The sequence below is a fragment of the Bubalus bubalis genome, chromosome 6, assembly GCF_019923935.1.
Source record: "Bubalus bubalis isolate 160015118507 breed Murrah chromosome 6, NDDB_SH_1, whole genome shotgun sequence".
Taxonomy (NCBI): Eukaryota; Metazoa; Chordata; class Mammalia; order Artiodactyla; family Bovidae; genus Bubalus; species Bubalus bubalis.
In genome coordinates this window covers 59,460,101-59,482,606 of record NC_059162.1, presented here as the reverse complement: position 1 = coordinate 59,482,606, position 22,506 = coordinate 59,460,101, and the positions used below count along the sequence as shown (strand labels likewise).

The 22,506-nt window shown below is 40.7% G+C and overlaps 2 protein-coding genes across 7 annotated transcripts in view; one reads left to right on the top strand and one right to left on the bottom strand.

Annotated features, from left to right (window-relative positions):
- LOC102411007 (uricase) overlaps positions 1–477 on the bottom strand; it is a 35,432-nt gene extending 34,955 nt beyond the window's left edge. Inside the window, exon 1 of the mRNA XM_006070878.4 lies at positions 331–477. Coding sequence (XP_006070940.3) covers positions 331–360 — 30 coding nt within the window. The 5' untranslated portion in view covers positions 361–477. The remainder of the gene's footprint in view (positions 1–330) is intronic.
- A 122-nt stretch (positions 478–599) lies between these two features.
- Positions 600–20,520, top strand: DNASE2B (deoxyribonuclease 2 beta). 6 transcript variants are annotated; one of them, XM_044944778.2, is made up of 7 exons: positions 600–694; positions 1,150–1,512; positions 6,198–6,375; positions 11,089–11,170; positions 13,914–14,009; positions 15,331–15,528; positions 18,975–20,520. In XM_044944778.2, exons 2-7 carry the CDS (start codon positions 1,400–1,402, stop codon positions 19,313–19,315), a joined length of 1,008 nt encoding a protein of 335 aa, XP_044800713.1. In that variant the 5' UTR covers positions 600–694; positions 1,150–1,399; the 3' UTR covers positions 19,316–20,520. The 6 variants fall into 6 exon arrangements, with proteins under 6 accessions (XP_044800713.1, XP_025144165.1, XP_006070935.1 ...); XM_025288380.3 differs by having other exon boundaries at positions 606–694; positions 13,848–14,009; XM_006070873.4 differs by having other exon boundaries at positions 685–802; positions 13,848–14,009.
- The last annotated feature ends 1,986 nt before the right edge of the window (positions 20,521–22,506 follow it).

The window sequence follows — 22,506 nt, the reverse complement described above, 5'->3', positions numbered from 1 at the left end:
GTGGTCCAGAACATTTCACACAAAATTCTGTTATAGGAGAACTACCCCTCTCTTTCCTATGAACCCCTGAGAATCCTGAATAAGTCCAGTTCAACCACAGAAGTGATCCAATTTGCAAGGGTCCAGTTTAGTCTGAATCCTTAAGTAACTCTGATCTGGATCCATAATCAAAGAGACAGATCAGAGCCATAATTATTTTCAGGTATAAAGTAAACTTCTATTTATTATGACAGCATCTTTAATAATTGATTAAAAGTCAGCAGGGACTTAAAGAAATTTTTTCATATGCCCATCTACCTCTTCCCTCCTCCAAAAAGAGAATGGGCTCACCTTTTGATAGTCATTATGGTAATGAGCCATTTTCCCTTTGTTTTCAACTTCAGATTCAGTTTCAAGAGTTCAGTTTCAAGAGAAAGAATAATTTGGGCAAAACCAATGCTTGCAACATTTTTCATTTGATCTGAAGCAAGAGTTGTCAATATGTTTATCTGATTGCATTGTAACCTATTGGACAGCAAAGCCTCTTTGAAGTAAAGCACCATGCTGAGTGGCTGAAACTAGGAGGTGGAGAGGATATGCAAACATCTTTGCTAAAAGCAATTCTGAATTTGCCCTTTCTCTGAAGCAAGCCTTTGAAGTACTCTTTAGGAAATGTTTCCTTAAGATAGAGAGTATCACAAGTGATAGATACTAGGTATTATTAAGACATAAGATTTTGTCATTTCTGTTTAATGGGTGAACCACAAACATTTACTCTCACTCATAGGGAAACTCACAGAGGACTTCCCTGGTGGCTCAGATGGTAAAGCATCTGCCTACAATGTGGGAGACCTGGGTTCAATCCCTGGGTTGGGAAGATCTCCTGGAGAAGGAAATGGCAACCCACTCCAGTATTCTTGCCTGGAAAATCCCATGGGCAGAGGAGCCTGGTAGGCTACAGCCCATGGTATTGCAAAGAGTCGGACATGATTGAGTGACTTTACTTTACTTTCTTTTCTTTTCATAGAGAGACAATCATAAGGGGAAAACACATGAAATAGATTTAATTCAACATCTGCTTATCAATACAGAGTTCTCCTGTACGCTGAACTTCCTATCACATGATGTTCACTCCAAAGAGTTACCTGTACATCCCTTTTTTCTCTCCAGGACTTTTTGATGACTTTGCAAACCAGTCAACAATTCAGCACAAAGGCATGAGGAATCACGCTGGCACGTTGTGACCGAATCACACAATTACATAGGATGCGTCCCAATCTGAAAATGCCCAGACAGCAAATGGCAGAGGTAAATGGAACCAAACATCAGAGCCAGCACAGTTTGAGGGAGACTTGAAACTCAGACTCCACCGTCCAGGGGGAAGGTTTCCTGCTGTGCCATGGACTAAAGGTGACAGAAAATGACAGCAAGACTTCTAGGAACACTGCTGACTGTGCTCTCCCTTGGTCTCTTTGGAATCCTGGAGGCAACAAAAATATCATGCAGAAATGAAGAAGGTGAAGCTGTGGACTGGTAAGTAAATGAAATGTAAGGCTTGGTGCCTGCCAGTGGAAAGCCAAACTACTGGTGGTTACCTGGGTCACTGTGTGTTCTGAAGGAGATCTCTGCTCCACCTCTCCCCATAAAAGGAAAGGAAGTGAAAGTGTGTAAATGGGCCACATATCCAGGTAGGGATAGGCTCTGAATGAGGGAGTTTTCCCTTGAGAAGGAGCTGAGCAGTGCCTTGTGGGCCTGATTCATGCTCTCAGCAGGGCAAAGCTGGTGGCCACAGAGGTGTGGGAGAGCTGACAGCTTCTCTCATTTGGCAGGTTCCTTCAATTGCTTTGTGGTTTTCCTAACAGAACACTCCCAGCATTCTTTTAAGTTGACAAAGGAGAGAAGATAGGTGACTTTTTCCTGATAGTGGAGCATATACTTATGTGAAGGAGGAAGAGGGCTTGATGGTACACAGCACTCTTTGGTTAACCTTTGTTGGGCAGGACAGGCAGTTGTTAAGAGTGGGTGGGAGGCCACTGATCTCCTGAAGTGTCAAAGGGGTGAAACACAGCTTTGCATTACAATCGTGGATTCTCAAAAGCTCTGATCACTTCTTCACTCTTTAATTAGGATATTTAGGTTTGCCTTTATGGTTGGCATAAAGCTTTGTGTAAAGCTGAGGCTGAAAGACACAGATACACTCAATCACTCTCTCACCAAACAGTTACTGAGCACACACCAGTCCTGTGCTAAGTTTTGAAAATATAAATATGAATAAAGTATAGTTCTTACCCTTAAGGAGCTCATAGTTGTGTGGTAAGGGTATAGATGGGGCATTAGAGAGGATGGAGCCCAAAAGACTTCTCTAGGAGACATTTGGAGAATAACTTTGAGTTGGTTAGAAAGACAAGGGAGATGTCAGGGCATCTCAGGCCAATGGAGAAGCATTGAGGAGGTCCAGAGGCAATAAACAATGGAGAGAGTCTGGAAGCAGTTAAGTAATGTTTGTGCTTCAGGAGAACATGGGGAAATGGCAAGAGGGGAGCTTAGAGAGATAAGTGAGGGCCAGGTCATGAAGGGCTTTATGGGTTAAACTGCTGAATCTGAACTTGACCTTGAAAGGGAACTACTGAGGGACATCAAGTAGGGACTTGAAAAAGTCAGATTTGCATTTTAGAAAGCCCACTGGCAGTACTGTGAAGGCCAATTGGCCAGGAACCAGTGCAGAGTCATGGAGACCAGCGAGACTTCTGCAGCATAATAGGTGAGAAAAGTATCCAGACAATATCTGGATACTCAAAGAAGTAGAAGTAAAGCAGAAGAGCAGCTGAGAAGACTTGGTAATGGATGGGCAAAGGGTAGTAGGAGAGAGAAAGATATTAAGAAAGACTTGCAGGTTGCTAGCTTCTGTGACTGTGTGAATGTGTCCCCTAAGAGTAGGGAATGAATAGATTTGTTGCACAATATCATGAACTTGGTTTCAAAAACATGGAGTTGGTCTCTGAATCATCTTTGCATTTGGGTTTATCGAGACCTCAGCAAGGCTACGGTTTTTCCAGTAGTCATGTATGGATGTGAGAGTTAGACTGTGATGAAAGCTGAGCACTGAAGAATTGATGCTTTTGAACTGTGGTGTTGGAGAAGACTCTTGAGAGTCCCTTGGACTGCAAGGAGATCCAACCAGTCCATTCTAAAGAAGATCAGCCCTGGGTGTTCTTTGGAAGGAATGATGCTGAAGCTGAAACTTCAGTACTTTGGCCACCTCATGCGAAGTGTTGACTCATTGGAAAAGACTCTGATGCTGGGAGGGATTGGGGGCAGGAGGAGAAGGGGACGACAGAGGATGAGATGGCTGGATGGCATTACTGACTTGATGGACATGAGTTTGAGTGAACTCCGAGAGTTGGTGATGGACAGGGAGGCCTGGTGTGCTGCAGTTCATGGAGTCACAAAGAGTCGGACACGACTGAGTGACTGAACTGAACTGAGACCTCAGCACAGAGATCTGGGCTAGAAATAGATTCAAGAATCTTCAGATTATAACTGGAGAGGGTCACCCAGGAATATTGTTTATAAAAGCACTAGTCTTTAACTGGTGTGCCATGATAGTTCACAAATCTTTCATGGGTGGGCCATCAAATTGTGATCAACACAAAAAATTTATTTTTGCCACAAATGAATGGACATATTATTTAGCAGTATCTGTCAGAGAGAATGCTGAACTGAGCACACAGGGAGGCACAGTCTTGAGTCTACAACTTACTGTGAGAGTTAAAGGCCAGAGGAACATGAGGTCAGCATCAAAGAATAATTTCATGTTTCCTGCCACATGTGAGGACCTGGCCCTGAGAGGCAGAAAGCCTGGATAGGGCAGGAAAGAGCATAAATAGAAGCATAAGACTGATGAGAACCCAGTGAAAAGTGAAGATTTTCTGGGTAAAGTGAGATGCAGCTATGTGGTAATAGTGAATGCATTACAATGTTTGGTTCAGTGAGTATTTGAGGGTTAAATGTGTGTTCATACTATTAAAGGGTATTTGGCTAGACAAAGTCAATTTCACCTTTCAGGTACTTTCGACAATGTCTGTAGACATTTTTGATTGGCACGACTTGGGGAATATGTACTACTGACAGGTAGAAGCCAGGGATATTACAATTCATAGGACAGCCCCCCAGAACAAAGAACAATGAGCCCCAAAATGTGAATAGAGCACACTGAGAAACCCTGGGCCAGATGATTCAAGAATGTCTGAATACCATGCAGGTCCAACCACCTCTCCATCCTGTGAGACAACCAAAGGAAACATACAAACAGGAGACAATAGTAAAGAAAGCAAGGCACTTACTTAATTGGTTGGTCTTGGCCCTCAATCCTCAATGCAGAGTATGCCGATAAACTGAGCTGAAGAACATAGCTCAGGCCAGAGGCTCAAAACAGCCTCCACTGACTCTGATGCCCAAACCCAAATCTCAGATTCAGCCAGCCAGCTGCAAAGAGATGTGCATGCCAAGCCCTTCAGGCAGCAGAGACACATCTAAGACTTCTCTAGTTCAGGCCTGGGCCTTGGCATTCTTACCAACCGTGGAAAGAATAGAAGAGCCATTTTCAATGTATGTGGGCTTTCACCACAGGGATCTCACACACTAGGCCAGTAAATGTTTTTAGAACATGCACAGTCAGATTTGTATTTCCTTCTCAGGGAAGGAGCAACAGTAAGGGTGGAATATAAGAGGCAGAAAGCTTGAGCAAATCCCTCTCCTTAAACTTCAAGACCTTCTGTGAAATATAGGTGAAATGATATAGTTAAGTGCTTGACAGTGGCTACCATCAAGAAAATAGTCCAGCCCTCAGAATGGGAGAAAATAACTGCAAACAAAGCAACTGACAAAGAAATTAATCTCCAAAATATATAAGCAGCTCATACACCTCAATATCAGAAAACCCAATCAAAAAAATGGGCAAAATACTTGGACATTTCTCCAAATAAGACATAAACATATGAAAAAGATGCTCAACATCACTCATTATTAGAGAAGTGAAAATCAAAACTACTATGAGATATCACCTTACACTAATCAGAATGGCCATCATCAAAAAATCTACAAACAATAAATGCTGAAAAGGCAATGGAAAAAAGGGAACCCTCCTGCACTATTGGTGGGAATGTAAACTGATACAGCCATTATGGAGAACAGTATGGAGAGTCCTTAAAAAGCTAGGAATAAATCTACCATTGATCCCACAATCCCACTACTGGGCATATACCCTGAGAAAACCACAATTCAAAAAGACACATTTACCCCAATGTTCATTGCAGCACTATTTACAACAGCCAGGACATGGAAGCAATAGATGTCCATTGACAGATAAATGGATAAAGAAGATGTGGTACGTATATGCAATGGAATATTTCTCAATCATAAAAAGGAACAAACTTGAGTCATTTGTAGTGAGGTGGATGAACCTACAGCCTGTTATACAGAGTGAAGTAAGTCAGAAAAAGAAAAATATATCAAGGCACATATGTGGAATCTAGGAAAATGGTACTGAGGAACCTATTTGCAGGGAAGGAATGGAGACACAGACATAGAGAACAGACTTGTGCACACACCAGGGGAAGGAGAGGGTGGGATGAATTGAGAAAGTAGCACCAGTGTAAAATAGATAGCTACTGGGAAACAGCTGTATAACACAGGGAGCCCAGCCTGGCACTCTGTAATGACCTAGAGGGATGAGATAGCAGAAGGGGAGGGGAGCTCAAGAGGAAGGTGTGATGAATGTATGTGTGTGTACACACACACTCATGCCTGATTCACATTGTTGTATGGCAGAAATCAATGCAACATTGTAAAGCAATTTTCCTCCAAATAAATAAATAATTTTTAAAAAAATGTAACAGTAAATGTTACGCTACGCTACGCTAAGTCACTTCAGTCATGTCTGACTATGTGTGACCCCATAGACGGTAGCCTACCAGGCTCCCCCGTCCCTGGGATTCTCCAGACAAGAACACTGGAGTGGGTTGCCATTTCCTTCTCCAATGCGTGAAAGTGAAAAGTGAAAGTGAAGTCGCTCAGTCGTGTCCGACTCTTAGCGACCCCATGGCCTGTAGCCTACCAGGCTCCTCCGTCCATGGATTTTCCAGGCAAGAATACTGGAGTGGGGTGCCATTGCCTTCTCCAAGTAAATGTTAGTAATTCATAATTATTTCCTTTGTTAGGTTTACCTTTTATAAGTTGCCCAAAAAACAAAGCGAGGAAAGCAGAGAGACTGGGTTAGAGTACCTGTATCTAGACTCTACAACCAGAAGCTGGAGTAGGAGTAAGCAACTGATGAATGCCACCAAGAGTGTTTTGGGAAGGACATTACAACAACTGTATGAAGCACCTGCCTCTGAGGTATGTTATACTTAATTATTCATTTGAATCACATAAAATGCATTATACAGACTCCAAAGCTTCCAAAAAGTTATTACTGCTCACCCCCCCAATCCTAGCAGCTGGAAGTAAGTTAGCTCAGAATCTGAATCAACCCAACCAAGACCTTAAGGGATATGTCAACAGACTCTACAGCAAAGCCAAATTGTTGATACATTTAGCATTATGTCCAATGGCATCACTGAACTAATTACATATTGAAATCTTCTGGCTGCCAAACTCTGCCAGTTTTCTCAGTACTGGCTATCTTAGCCCTTTAAAGGGAACTAGAGAGAAGAGCACTTTCCTATTACAATGCAGTATAGATCTATGGTCAATATGCCATGAGTTATGGGTTGTTCATGCCATAGTGTGATGAGTTTGATGGGAAAAGTAAAGGGTTCCACTTGGTCTTCCTTTTAATTAATCATTTTCAAAATAGTAGGTTAAGAGCTAGGACTGGGTTAGAGTATCTGTACCTAGGTTACTAAGTTAAGAACTAGTTCAAGGCCCTGGAACTAACTTGCCTGTATGGAGATTAAATCTGCTATCTGGACTTCATTGGGCTTTCCCGATGGCTCAGTGGTAAAGAATCAGCCTGCGAATGCAGGAGATGCAGGAGACGTGGGTTTGGACCCTGGATTGGGAAGATCCCCTGGAGGAGGAAATGGCAACCCACTCCAGTATGCTTGCCTGAAAAATTCCATGGACAGAGGAGTCTGGCAGGCTACAGTCCAAAGTGTCACAAAGAGTAAGACATGACTGAGTGACTGAGCACATACACTGGACTTCATCAGGCAATGAACTAACCAGCCAAAGAGACATGGGTAGATAGGCCTAGTGCCTCAGTGTGCGCAGTCTCCCAACATCCAGGCAGCATCTGCTATTCAGTGACAAGATACTGTTTTTCAACCAGAGATGACAAGTAAATCAAACAATAATTAATATCCAGTTACACTCATCTATGGGCTTTCCTTGGAGAAGACAATGGCACCCCACTCCAGTATTCTTGCCTGGAAAATCCCATGGATGGAGGAGCCTGGTAGGCTGCAGCCCATGGGGTCGCTAAGAGTCAGGCACAACTGAGCAACTTCATTTTCACTTTCATGCATTGGAGAAGGAAATGGCAACCCACTCCAGTGTCTTGCCTGGAGAATCCCAGGGACAGGGGAGCCTGGTGGGCTGCCGTCTATGGGGTCGCACAGAGTCGGACGCGACTTAAGCGACTTAGCAGCAGCAGCAGCATGGGCTTTCTTTGTGGCTCAGCTGGTTAAGAGATCTGGGTTCGATCCCTGGTTTGGGAAGATCCTCTGGAAAAGGGAAAGGCTACCCACTCCAGTATTCTGGCCTAGAGAATTTCATGGACTTTATAGCTCATGGGGTCAAAAAGAGTCAGACATGGCTGAGCGACTTTCACTTCACTTCATATTCATCTATGCATTTCCTAACAATTTGTTGAGAAGTAAAAATGTAAAATAACTCAACACTTAACAATGTGCTGGGCCTTTACATATGTCAACTAATTTAATTCCCACAAGAATTCTGAGTTAGACCGTAGCACTACTGAAAGTGTTAGTCGCATAGTGATGTCCAACTCTTTGCGAACCCATGGACTATAGCCCTCCAGGCTCTTCTGTCCATGGGATTATCCAGGCAAGCATACAAGAGTGGGTTGCCATTCCCTTCACAAGGGGATCTTCCCAACCGAGGGATCGAACCTGAGTCTCCTGCACTGCAGGCAGATTCTTTACCATCTGAGACACTGTAGTGTACAGGTCTATTTGAACATTTACTTGAAATGTGTGGAGAACTGTCTCTGTGTGTGCAAATATTTCACTGTATTCACCTATCATTAACACCAGCCTTCAGAGCCAAGTTACCAAGTCAAAACTTACTTGTAAACTATTTGAATACATGTGATGTTCCAAACACTGTCCTAGAGGCTTTTAGAAATTCTTCAATCTCAGCAACAAGCCTGTTTTGAATTAATAAATTATTACATAAAATCAAAACTACCTGTAGCTGCTTCTGCTTTCCAAGGTTGGTAATGGGAAAACCTGGAGTATAACCCATCAATGAAAAAATAAACACATTCTTCCCCTCCCCACTTCACACTGCCCAAGAAGAGAAAGGAAAGAGTAACACTGCAAAGCCTCTGTCATTTATCTTGGTTGGGGAGAGTGGGTCTTAGTTTGACAAACTATAACAATGATCTTTGGAAGTGCAAAAGTAGTCCCAGAGCCTAGGAAGGCAGGAGAGCTAAAATGCTCTGCAAAAAAAAAAAAAAAAAAAAAATGTAGATGGAAGCTAGGAATTTAAAAGTAGATAAAACATGGAGGGAGACTGAGGCAGGTCAGCTTGGTAATGTAAAACCATTCAATATTTCATAGCTTCAGTAAACCCTGCTCACACACAATGCCATGAGTGGTGGATTCTGGAAGAAAATGACAGTAGAGGGGCTGATTGCCATGTTTGATTGGCTAGAGCCAAAAAAAGAATAACAACAATAGAGGGTGATATTCAGGTAAGACTGAATGTTCTTTGGAAGTTGAACATACGTGCCAGAAGTGACCATGAAGATACAACTTTCCCGTCTTCTGACCCAGAATTGAACTTCTAACAGAAAGCAGAAAGCAAGATCAGACTAACGGTTTTAAATCTCAAATGTCAAGTTAAGATAATATCTGGGGTTATGTTGGGAAATACTTTCCTTCTTCTACTGTTGTGTCAATGAATAAGAACCTTCCATATACCTTGACAATAACACTTAGAGCATATCACAGTTGCCTATATATGCCTGACTACATTCCCAGCTAGACTGGGGACTGTAACCTTCGTGTTCAACATCCAGTAGTCAAATAAGTCAAATCCAACTAGGAGTTAAAGAAATAAAGATGTCCAAAGGCACAGGACTCTTTCTGCCTATTCTTCTTTTATTATTTTTGTTTTATACTGGAGCACAGTTGATTAGCAATGTTGTGTTAGTTTCAGGCACACAGTAAAGTGATTCAGTTATATATACACATGTATCTATTCTTTTTCACATTATTTTCCCATTTAGTTTATTACAGAATACTGAGCAGAATTCCCTGGGCTAAACAGCAGGTCTTTGTTGGTTATCTATTTTAAATATAGCAGTGTGTACATGTCAATCCCAAACTCCTAATCTATCCCTTCTCCCCACCTTTCCCCCCCACCATGGTACCATAAATTTATTCTCTAAGTCTGTGAGTCTGTTTTGTAAAAAACCTCATTTGCATCATTTTTTTAAGATTCTGCATATAAATAATATCATATGATATTTGTCTTTCTGTCTGACTTACTTCACTTAGTATGATAATCTCCAGGCCCTATTGTTAGTTCGTGATTTTTCCCCTTTGTAAGAGGGCCTCTCTTCACTAGAGCTACATCCCATTTAATCTTAGCTGATTGTTACACTCCTAGTTAGAATGATAAACTTCATCTATTAGGAGAATTGTGTTCCTCTCCAAATCTTCCCAGAGGCCCTCCACATTGTACCCTAAAGGCACACAATGGCCTTGTTAGCACATTCAACTCAGGCTCATAGAACAACTGTCAGAGCTCTCCAGCGGAGAACGCGAATGCCAGCTGTAGCTGTGGCCAATTACGGAAAATGCAGGTAAGAAAACAACTTATTTCCCCGAATAGTCCTAAACATAGTAGCCAAAAATGCTATACAGACTACCTTATGCCTTTAAAAAAAAAAAAAAAGGTTTTAGATGAAATCAAATAATGAAGCAACTGTAGGAGACTCGTATTTTTTTCTCAGAGAAAAACAAAGACCTTTTTTACAGAGATGGGTTGTCCTTTCCTGCTTTTAATTATTAATATATTGCTGAGACTTTGTACTATTGACATTATTGGCTTCATTAAGAGTCACTGCATCATGATACAGTTGAAATGGAACGACACTGAACAAATATAAGCAAGTTTCCAAAACATGACAAAAAGACACTATCAAAGTAATAGCTTCATTTTGACTCAGAGATTTGGCAAACTGTTTGGAGAATTTACTAGCATTTTGCCTTACCAGAGGAAGTCCAATATCACACATTCAATTACACCACTTTTTTTTAAGCAGGGAAACGTCAAGTTGGAAAGGTGAAGTGACACAGAGAAATAGATTGAAGAAAAAATCCTCCACTAACAAAGAGGTAGTAGAAGCAGAGAATGAGGAATTCTGATTAAACAGGAAGCTATGACCGAGTGGTAAAGCACAAAGTAGGCAGAGGAAATCAAACCCTGACAGCCATTTCTGCACTGTGCCTATAATATCAATGGAAAAAGCCCAGATGTACTCCTTGGCTGGTTGTTCCTACTTCATTTCCTGAACAAATATTTAAGGACTCCTTTATTATACACTAGTTGCTTCATCAGAAACATGAGTCCAAAACAACTGGGAGAAACAGGAATATTGCCCTCACACACACATCATAGAGCACAGGGCTCCTGTCACACAGGTTGCGAAGTTGAGGATGGACTTCTCGTCTCCTGCCTCGCATGTCACAGAATTCAAATTGATGGGAAATCTGCCCATTAGGGGAATGGATGATTTCTCATGTGTATTAATGAAAGTTCAGTATCGTAGGCTGGGTAGCTGGTAGAAATGTTGTGAGCAAAAAATGTTTATGAGTGAAGGACTTATGCCATTATAACCTTAAAATATTCCTGCAGAGTAACAGCACAGCCTATCTAATATACAATGATGGAGTCCCTAAATCCGTGAATTACAGCAGAAAGTATGGACACACCAAAGGTATGACAAAGGCTCTTATTTCTCTTTCCTACTGGAAGTCAGCATTTTCTTAAAACATCCTATCTTTGGTAGGTTTATATTCCACACTAAAAAGATAGCTTTTCTTTTTAATGGTCTGAGTTATCAAGATGAGTGATTCCTGTATCACAGTTTATAATGATATATTTGACTTTGAAATATTCTTCACACGAATACCATTTTATTTCTCAGCATTTTTAAAATATACTTTAAAGCAGAAATACAAGCATTTGACTACTGGAAATATTAGCCAGACTGTGTGTGTGTGTGTGTGTGTGTGTGTGTGTGTGTACACACATTTTAGTCAAACTTATAGAAGTATAATTTACATAGAGTAAAATTCACCCTTCTTAGTCCCATTTAAAATACAGTAAACATTTTTGAAAAAGTATTTAAAAATAATTTTCATATTATAGTAAGTTTGTTAATAATTATATATTATAATGATTTTTATTATAGGGATTTTTTTTATATTTTTCTATTTGTAAACTATGTATATAAGTATGTGTGTTGTTGAAGAAGTCAAAATGATAGTAAACAAAAAATTTGTAATCCTAATGTTCATTAGCTAATTACACCTAATCTTGTTGTTTAGTCACTAAGTCATGTTTAACTCTTTTGTGACTCTATGGACTGTATCCTACCAGGCTCCTGGAAAATGGGATTTTCCAGGCAAGAATACTGGAATGGGTTGCCATTTTCTCCTCCAGGTGATCTTCCTGACCCAAGGATCAAACCTGCTTCTCCTGAATTGCAGGCAGATTCTTTACCACTGAGCCACCTGGGAAGCCCCCAGTTGTGTCTAATATTTTTTTACTTTTTCTATAATATATATTTTGAAACATTTTTTATAAAACTTTTTTAGTGATTACTTCAAACTTTTTTCAACTTAATATACCATGAATAACTTCCCATGGCAATAAGTGTTTTTCAGAAGGTTCCCAAAGCAAATGCCTTCAGGGTCAGGAAAATGATGTCAGCAAGCCAACGGGGCTGAATTGGCAGGTAACTAGAGAACTAGAGAACTAGAGAACATGGTCTAAAGAAGCAGTTACCACTCAGCTTGCCTTATGGGAATGTGATTTTTTTCCAGAGAAAATGAGGAATTTGTGGAAAATCCCAGTTTTAAGTGCTGGCAATGAATTTGAAGTTTTAAAAATAATCTGCAAGCATAATAACATGTATCTGCAGGTTAGACTTGGCCTGTGGGCTGCCAGTTTGCAACTCTAATTAAGAATTTAATTTGTAATGGCTGTCAAATGCCATGAGCAACTTAGCTTTTGATTTAGCTAAGTTGCCCTCCTGATGGTCCTATTTGCCACATTCTGCAAACTCTTCTTTACCAAGCTCCCACCACCATTGTCACTCCACTCTGTTAGTTGATACAAGGGCTCAGAAAGAAGATTGGAAATGGAGTGGAACCTGATGTCATATGGGAGAGTTCCCTGCCAACAGGTGCTCCAACATCCTGTGGCACTTGTTCCAGGAAGTTAGGATTTCAGACAAACAGCATACTCATCTGGGCACGAGAGAGACCCTGAGGTCATCCAGCTCTGTGAGGCAGCTGAACTTAGAACATTTTCCATCTCGATGCAGATATTGATTCCACAGTCACTGAGACAGCAACAGTGTGCTTTCTTAAAGTATGTTCTTGGAAAAAAAAAAATAACTGGCAGGCATTTGGTTTCTACTCTAACACTAGGGCAAGCATGACTTTTATATCTGCATGGTCATGTGCAAACCAGAAAGCCAAGTTAGCATACCCAAATTATCCTGATATATTTACAAACACAGAAATAGTCCTAGGTGCCTGTTGGACAGGGTTCTTTGTGCCATGTCACAAGATGTTGAAAATCTTTCAGTTTTCTTCCTTTCTGGCTTTCATACTGTCTGCTCCAGAGATTTTACGGAGGAGCCTGGTAGGCTGCAGTCCATGGGGTCATGAAGAGTGGAACACGACTGAGCAACTTCACTTTCACTTTTCACTTTCATGCATCCCAGGGACGGGGGAGCCTGGTGGGCTGCCATCTATGGGGTCGCACAGAGTCGGACATGACTGAAGCGACTTAGCAGCAGCAGCAGCAGCAGGATGCTTTAGGACATGGCTTCCTTCATCCCCACCCCCACCCCTTTTCTGCTTCCTTTTTTTCAAACTTGTGAAATTGGGTGACTTCTGCACATAAATGAGCATCAGTTTCTCACAACAAATTACTGCAAATACATTTTTTCATTTGATATTTTCTCTTTCAACTATGTTTTTCAGCTGGGTTTTGAAAATAGCTTAGCTGCTTAGCAGTAAAAACATTATCTGAAGCTTGCCAGGTGACTATATAGTCTATCGAGGTCAAACTCCAATTTAGCAAATTTGCATTCTGCCAAAACAAATTTTCCTTGTAGTTCCAACATGAAATGCCTCTTAACTCTTCACAGGGTGTCTGCGCTAGCTCCCTCTTGTGTTGGGTTACCATCAGTAATGGGGCAATGTAATGTGTACCTGAACTGGTTTTTAAATCTTTGAAAAAGATCATGATCTTTGTCATTATTAGCCTAAGGAAACATTAGCCTGAAGTTTAAAAGGCTTAAATGTTGTAGCTTTGAACTCTGTTTTTAAAGGAGGCTTGTTTTTCTAATTTATCTGTATTAACTGTATCTTTGGTAGGTGTACTTCTGTGGAACAGAGTCCAGGGGTTCTGGTTGATTCATTCCATTCCCCATTTTCCTCCAGTTCCGGAAGAAGGCTATGATTATCCACCCACAGGGAGACGAAATGGACAAGCTGGCATGTGCATAACTTTCAAGTACAACCAGTATGAAGCAATAGGTAACATTAGAGTGTTTTAAAAAAGACATAATATTTAAGAAGGGATTTGGAAATTATGAATAAATGTATCACTTCATTTGCTTCTCTATTCATAAACCCTGATACCTAGATTCCAATATTGGTTTTGCCATGATGAGATCTTGGGCAGGCTCACTTACTGAACCTTGGTTTCCTGGTCCAAGAAAGTCTTTGAACTTGATCAGAAGTGGTAGTTTCGAATGTCTAAAGGGGCCAGGCAGGTGACAAAACTGGGTGACACCAGTGGACATCGCATGGGCAGTGGGGAATTTGACAAAATGGGGTGTTGACTCTCCACTAGCTTTCCTTGAAAGCTGCTACTCCATTATGTTGTGGCTCCATGAGAATGAAGACGTACATCTCCATATTTTTCAGGGGAAGCAGAAATCTAGGGGAAGATGTAAAGTAGAAAAGAGAGAGAGAAAGAGAAATTGAGAGAGAAAGAGATCTTCTGATTTTCTAATATGATCTCCACCTTATTTTTTAAATTGTGCAGACCTCATGTTGCTTACAGGCCAACAACATGATACTTCTGAGCCTAAACCAGACGATTTTCCCTTAAGATCTGAAGCTCAAGTGGCCAAAAATACTTGGACTTGAAAAATCCAAAGTACAAATGAGGAGAAGTAGTGATGGTATTTTACCAATCATTTTTTACTGAGAGAGCTGCTAAATAGTAAAGAGTGATTTGTTCTAATACAGGAGGTTTCGAATATGATTTTTTTAAATCAAATTTCCATCTGATGAAAAGGATCACTGAGCCTCTTACCCAAATTAAGCCCTAGTCTAGCTAGCTGAGCTCCTGCAAAGATTATAGAGCTTAATAGCATAGAGACTGGGTGTTCACGGTGATGAATTGGTCATTCTTGGAGCTGGATGATCAGTATATGGGCATTTTCTACTTTTGTATGTTTACACATAGGATAAAAAACACATGGTCTCCAAGGCCAGCCTGCCTGGGCTTGAATATCAACTCCTTCAGTTACAAGTTTTATACCTTTGGGCATAAATTCTCCATTAATTTATCTATAAAATGAGGATTGTGATAAAATAACTTACCCAACAATAAGGTAATATTCTTATGATTAAATTAGTAAACCCAAGTAATAAAAAGTAGGGAGTGCTCAATAGGTGTCAACTATTTTAATTAAAAGTTTGAAGGCTATTGGCTTAAAGAAGGAAATACTTTCATTTATGTTTTTTGTTCTGTTCAGTTTTTTAATTCACAACAAGATCTAAAATACCAACAAGCATTTCCATTTGTGTCTTAATTCTCAACTTTTCTTTACTGTTTGCGGTTCAGACTCTCAGCTCTTGGTCTACAACCCAAACATTTACAGCTGCTCCATCCCTGTAACCTTTCACATGGAGCTCATCCACATGCCCCAGCTATGTGCTGGATCCAGCTCCTCAGAGATCCCAGGCCGGCACCTGGCCACACTTCAGTCAGCCCAGGGACAAAAATTCCTCCATTTTGCCAAGTCTGAGTCTTTTCTTGACGGTAAGAAAGACCATCATCAAAACGATATGTTGTAACAGTGCTGTTGGACTCACTTTGGATTGCAAAGAGCAAATATACTGATTATTTAGGGGTGTAGAAATAGAAAAGGAGGAAAGACAAAAAAAGGAAAGGGAAAAGGGACATCAATGATCAATTCAAACAATAGCCACTTGAATAGAAGGACTACTGATCCATCCAAAAAAAAGTAACTCACAACCATCTAGCTAGAGGCCAGTAAAAACTCAGTCTCCAGCCTCAGTTGGGCACAGAATCAAGCTTTCTTCCTTTTCTTTCACTCCCTAAGCAATTATTTTAAGCCTTCCTTACCCTCAAGTCCTTTACCTTTCCCTGTCTCTTCACTCATCTTCAGTTTTTCCTTCACAGAGTGAATAGAGGGAGAAACCACTTCAAGTGCACACTCCACCCTCAACAATCATTTCTACTTTCATTCCTTTTTACTAGATTCCTCCCTTCCCAACAGAAGCAGTGCCCCACTGTGCCCTAGAAACTATCCTGGCTCAGAATACATGGATTCTTACACTCAATCTGTTCTCCCTCTTGTACTTTAGCCTATCTACTCTACGAGCCCCAAACATTCCTAAAAAAAAAATCCTCCCTCAATTCTAGATTCCCTATATCTCTGTTTTTTTTCTTTTCTTCTAAATTTATTTTGAGAAAATTCTTCAGGGTCTTTACTTGCTCGCTGCTCCTTGACTACAGTCTTGTTTCTCTGTATCTATCCCCAGTCACCCATGACAGCCTTAATTGACCTCAGTCTTCCTTGATTCCTTCCTTTAATAGTGAATAAATTTTATTGAATGCCTACTACTTGTCAAGCCCTGTGGTAGGCATGAGAGATCTCAAATTAATAAGACAGAAATAGCTTCTGTAGAATTTGGCACAGTTGGAACAGTTTCCTTTCTGAAACTTTCCCCTCCCTGAGTCCTGGCAGTGTATAGTCTTTTGGTCTTCCTCCTGCTTTTAAGTCTCTTCTGCCATGTCCTCTTCCTCTGTATACTCCTTATGTGACTAGGTTGCCCTGTGGTCTTCTACTCATCCTTATGTCATCTACAATGCATTTGAGGCAATTGCAGCTAGCCCTTGAGAGATTCCCAAATCTAGATCTTCATCCAAGGCCTGTGTTCTGACAGATGTATTCAACAGTGAGTGGCAGAGCCACATAAAATTCAATATGTCAAACTCATCTCATCATTATCCCTCACATATCTTACCCCTTTTCTCATATTCTGCATAGTCACCTGGAAACTCTAAATCCCTCTTTTTTGTCACTTCCCCCCCATATCAAATCATCAAATACAATCAGTTCCAGGTCCTTAATAACCCTCAATTCATCTCTTTGTCATGGCATAGTCTACACTTCTGCTTGTTATCACAGTTATTATGACAACCTCATGTTTTTCCTCTCTCCAATCTAATGTAGTCTTCTCAATTCATCCTGCACATTGTTTCTCAGTTGATATTTATGATCATAAATTAGTTTCTATTAATTCCCCCCACTCAGTTCAGTTCAGTTGCTCAGTCATGTCCGACTCTTTGCAACTCCATGAACTGCAGTACGCCAGGCCTCCCTGTCCATCACCAACACCCAGAGTTCACCCAAACCCATGTCCATTGTGTCGATGATGCCATCTAACCATCTCATCCTCTGTCATCCTCTTCTCCTCCTGCCCTCAATCTTTCCCAGCATCAGGGTCTTTTCCAATGAGTCAGCTCTTTGCATCAGGTGGCCAAAGTATTGGAGCTTCAACATCAGTCCCTCCAATGAACATGCAGGACTGATCTCCTTTAGGATGGACTGGTTGGATCTCCTTGCAGTCCAAGGGACTCTCAAGAGTCTTCTCCAACACCACAGTCAAAGCATCAATTCTTCTGTGCTCAGCTTTCTTCACAGTCCAACTCTCACATCCATACATGACTACTGGAAAAACCATAGCCTTGACTAGACAGACCTTTGTTGACAAAGTAATGTCTCTGCTTTTTAATATGCTATCTAGGTTGGACATAACTTTCCTTCCAAGGAGTAAGAGTCTTTTAATTTCATGGCTGCAATCACCATCTGCAGTGATTTTGGAGCCCAGAAAAATAAAGTCAGCCACTGTTTCCACTGTTTCCTCATCTATTTCCATGAAGTGATGGGATCAGATGTCATGATCTTCATTTTCTGAATGTTTGGCTTTAAGCCAACTTTTTCACTTTCTTCTTTCACTTTCATCGAGAGGCTCTTTAGTTCTTCTTCACTTTCTGTCATAAGGGTGGTGTCATCTGCATATCTGAGGTTATTGATACTTCTCGCAGCAATCTTGATTCCAGCTTGTGCTTCTTCCAACTGGAAGAAACTTCTTCCAGTTTCTCATGATGTACTCTGCATATAAGTTAAATAAGCAGGGGGACAATATACAGCCTTGACGTACTCCTTTTCCTATTTGTAACCAGTCTGTTGTTCCATGTCCAGTTCTAACTGTGGCTTCCTAATCTGTATACAGGTTTCTCAAGAGGCAGGTCATGTGGTCTGGTATTCCCATCTCTTTCAGAATTTTCCACAGTTTATTGTGATCCGCCACTAACACTCTTTAAAAAATTCTCTGTTGAGGACTTCCCTGGTGACACAGTGGATAAGAATCTGCCTACCAATGCAAGGGACACGGGTTCAGTCAGTCCCGGGCCCAGGAAGATTCCACCTCCCTCAGAGCAACTAAGCCCCTGCACCACAACCACTGAGCCCTCACTCTAGAGCCCATGAGCCACAACTACTGAAGCCTGCATGCCCAGGAGCCAGCAAGCAGCGACTACTGAGCCATGTGCTGTAACTACTGAAGCCCATGAGCCTAGAGCCTGTGCTCCACAACAAAAGCCACTGCAATGAGAATCCCCGTGCACTGCAACTAGAGAGTAACCCCTGTTCTCCACAGTTAGAGAAAGCCTGCATGCAGCAATGAAGATCCAGAGCAACGGAAATAAAATTAACTAATTTAGAATGAATAAATAAAATACAGTATTAAAAAATTTCACATTGATTTCAGGAAAATTCATATACTCTGGCATGGTTTATAAAGATTTCTATATATATACTATATATATATTACTATATATATATATTTCTCTGTATATATACTCTGGCCTCTGATTACTTCTCTAGCCTTAGTCTTTCCAAAGGTCTTTTCAGGACAAAAACATATATTGCTCCCTTGTTTGTGCAGAACAGAAGACATTTTCAGCACCAATATCATCTTATTAATAATAACTTTTATTTTCATATCACTTTAGCGTTTACAAAATGTTCTCCCATCCACTCTTTCAATCATGTTGTTTTTATTATGCTTGTGACATCCACATATCAGGCATGAGTGATGATTCTCTTCCTGATGATATTTTTAGGATTTATCTAAGAATAATTATTAACCTATTTTTCTCTTTATAAACTCTAGACATCTTTGCAGCCTGGATGGCTCAACAATTGAAGACACACTTGCTAACAGAAACCTGGCAGCGGAAGAGACAAGAGCTTCCTTCAAACTGCTCCCTTCCTCACCATGTCTACAATATCAAAGCAATTAAGATATCTAGACACTCTTATTTCAGCTCTTATCAGGATCATGCCAAATGGTGTATTTCCCGCAAGGGCACCAAAAATCGCTGGACATGTATTGGAGACCTAAATCGGAGTCCATACCAAGCCTTCAGAAGTGGTGGATTCATCTGTACCCAGAATCAGCACATTTACCGGGCATTTCAAGGATTAGTTTTATATTATGAGAACTGTAACTAAACTTGGTGAAAGGACGTATGTGCTATCATTTTCAACACTGACAAGGGGTCTTCTTCTACTAGATTCATTCTTTATATATTAAAAGCCTGTGAATTTACTTATTGTCCATCATCATCTTAGTCACTCAGTCATGTTCAGCTCTTTGAGACCCCATGGACTGTAGCCCACCAGGCTCATCTGTCCATGGGATTTTTCAGGCAAGAATACTGGAATGGGTTGCCATTTCCTTCTCCAGTACTTATGGTCCACACATCATCAAATAAAATGCTTTTCTCCCATGCCTACCATGTTATCTTCCAAATAGTGGCAATTTATCTACTTTCATTTATATGCCATAAACATGCATGTATATATACATATATATGATTAATAAAATATATATTTATTTTATATATATTTAAATATATATATATATAAAATGAAAGGAGTGAAAGGAAAAAGTTTTGTTCCAGATTAGTCAGCTCTCAATTGTCCATGGAGTGACTGGCCATCTCCGAGAGTAATTTCATCTTCACAAAGAATTCCCTGACTCTCCTCCTCACCCCTTTTTGAAGAAGAGACATTTCTATCTCTCTGTACATCAAACTACTTAGTCATTTTCCTCCTAAAGTTCTTTTCAGTGGTTTATGGTTAAGTCTAATTGGTCATTCTTGAACTAGTATGTGTTAGTTGCTCAGTTGTGTCAACTCTTTGTGACCCCATGGACTGTAGCCTTCCAGTCTCCTCAGTCCATAGAATTCTCCAGGCAAGAATACCAGAGTAGGTTGCCATTCTCTTCTCTAGGGGATCTTCCCAACCCAGGGATTGAACCCAGGTCTCCTGCATTACAAGCAGATTCTGTACCATCTGAGCCACCAGGGAAGCCCATTAATTGTATGATCTTGGGCCATTCCATTGAACTCTCTAAGCCTCGGTTTTCTTCTCTATGAAATGGAGATAATATTTAGGTATGCTCAAGTACCTAGCACAGAGCCTGGAGCAGCTAACACTTAAAAATACAGGTGGAATTTGAATGTGAATCACCCTGCAGTGAGAAAAGACAAAAGGAAGTTTAGAAATGATTACTAAAAAAAAAAAAAAAGAAATGATTACTATTTTTCAAAAATAAAAAATTGTCAGATTAAGAGGAAGAAATAAAACAACCCACCAACTTGGGGGAAATAAAGAAGTGGAACATAAACTAGAATTAAATCTAGTAATCTTAATTCCAGTGTGTTTCATTTTCTGGAATTCTTATCACTAAATATAACTGTTATATAAATGAATAATAAATAATATATTTGTATTAGGTATTCACTGTTTAATATTTGGAACATGGTTCCTAATTTCAAGAAGCTTACAATCTAACAAAAGTAATCATAAGAATAACTAAAGCTAGCACTTATTTCAGAGAAGGCGATGGCACCCCACTCCAGTACTCTTGCCTGGAAAATCCCATGGATGGAGAAGCCTGGTGGGCTGCAGTCCATGGGGTCGCTGGCAGTCAGACACGACTGAGCGACTTCACTTTCACTTTTCACTTTCCTGCATTGGAGAAGGAAATGGCAACCCACTCCAGTGTTCTTGCCTGGAGAATCCCAGGGACAGGGGAGCCTGGTGGGCTACTGTCTATGGGGTCGCACAGAGTCAGACACAACTGAAGCGACTTAGCAGCAGCAGCAGCAGCACTTATTGAGCATTTTGTTGTTGTTATTCAGCCACTCAGTCATGTCTGACTCTTTGCAACCCCATGGACTGCAGCATGCTAGGCTTCCCTGTCCTTCACTATCTCCCAGAGTTTGCTCAAACTCATGTTCATTAAGTCGTTGATGCCATCCAGCCATCTTGTCCTCTGTCATCCCCTTCTTCTCCTTCCCTCAGTCTTTCCCAGCATCAGGGTCTTTTCCAATGAGTCAGATCTTCACATCAAGTGGCCAAAGTACTGGAGGTTTAGCTTCAGCATTAGTCCTTCCAATGAATATTCAGGGTTGATTTCCTTTAGGATTGACTGGTTGGATCTCCTTACTGTTGCAGGGATTGCATCTACTATGAAGTAAACAGTGAACCCACTTTTTCTTATTTGATCTGTATAACTATGCTATGCTTTAGGAACTATTATAATCCTTATTTTACTGACAAGGAAAGTGAGTCCTACAGAGTTTTAGTAACTTTTCCAGTATCACAAAGGTCCAGCTGACCTCTAAGACTATTATGGTGTTAACTTCTATTTCAAGAGATGAGTTTTAAACAATGATGTGATATAGGATAATACATATCTTGATGTCTTAATTAACCAACATTCATGGGACATAATGGCACTAGTTCAGTGGAATGCAGAGGGAAAAATGAAGTTTGTCTTCCTGTTAGAAGCAAGCATAAGTTATGGGAATTTTGAATACTTGCTAGCTAACTTACATACTTAAAAATATAAGAAGACTTGAAAAATATATTTTGGCTTTGCAGAGAGCATCTGAACATAAATAATTCCAACAAAATCAGATTAGAAGAGGAATTTTAAAGTACAAAATCTTGACTTAAAAAAGAAGAGGGTGAAAATGTTACTGAGCCCCAGCTTGGTAACAAATTTTGGTAAAGTCAGCCAGGATCATTGCTGCTTGAAGCCAGCTGACCCCAATTAGAGAATTTTCATGTAAGGCCCTAGCAGCTTCCAGGACCACTTGTCCTGAGGACCTTCCCTTCAAAATTCCCTTCAAAATTCCCTAAAGTGGCACCAGCTGCCCCAGCACTTGGCAGTTGGAACAAGAAACTGACAATTTGGGAGCCACCTTTCCTTTGAGCTGAAGCAGTTACTTCAGGAAGCTGAGGAGTTTACCCTGGGGCAACCCACCACTGTGTATGTCCCTCACCATGTCCTTTCTTTACTGGAACAAAAAGGGAGCTATTGGCTGACTTCTGGGAAAATGGGAAAGCACCAAGTAATTCTTCTGGACAATCCCAATGTAGGGCTTCAGGTCACTTCAGTCATAAACCCAGCCCCACTGCTCCCAGTTAATGCTGCACAATCCCCAGAGCATGACTGCCTACATGTCATTCAGCTAGTATATTCCAACAGACCACACTTATCAGACCTGTTCACCAATGGAAACAGCTTAATGGATCAAGGTAGGCAGTGCACCGGGTATGTGGTGGTAATCTTTAAAAAGACTGTTGGGGCAAAAGCCCTGTGCCGGGGAGCTCAGCTCAGAAGACAG

Coding starts and splice junctions, on each gene's coding strand:
- DNASE2B (XM_025288380.3), top strand. CDS start 1,400: ATGACAGCAAGACTTCTAGGAACACTGCTGACTGTGCTCTCCCTTGGT. Junction 6,376..11,088: donor ATGAAGCACCTGCCTCTGAG/GTATGTTATACT, acceptor ATATTCCTGCAG/AGTAACAGCACAGCCTATCT. Junction 15,529..18,974: donor GTCTGAGTCTTTTCTTGACG/GTAAGAAAGACC, acceptor TATAAACTCTAG/ACATCTTTGCAGCCTGGATG.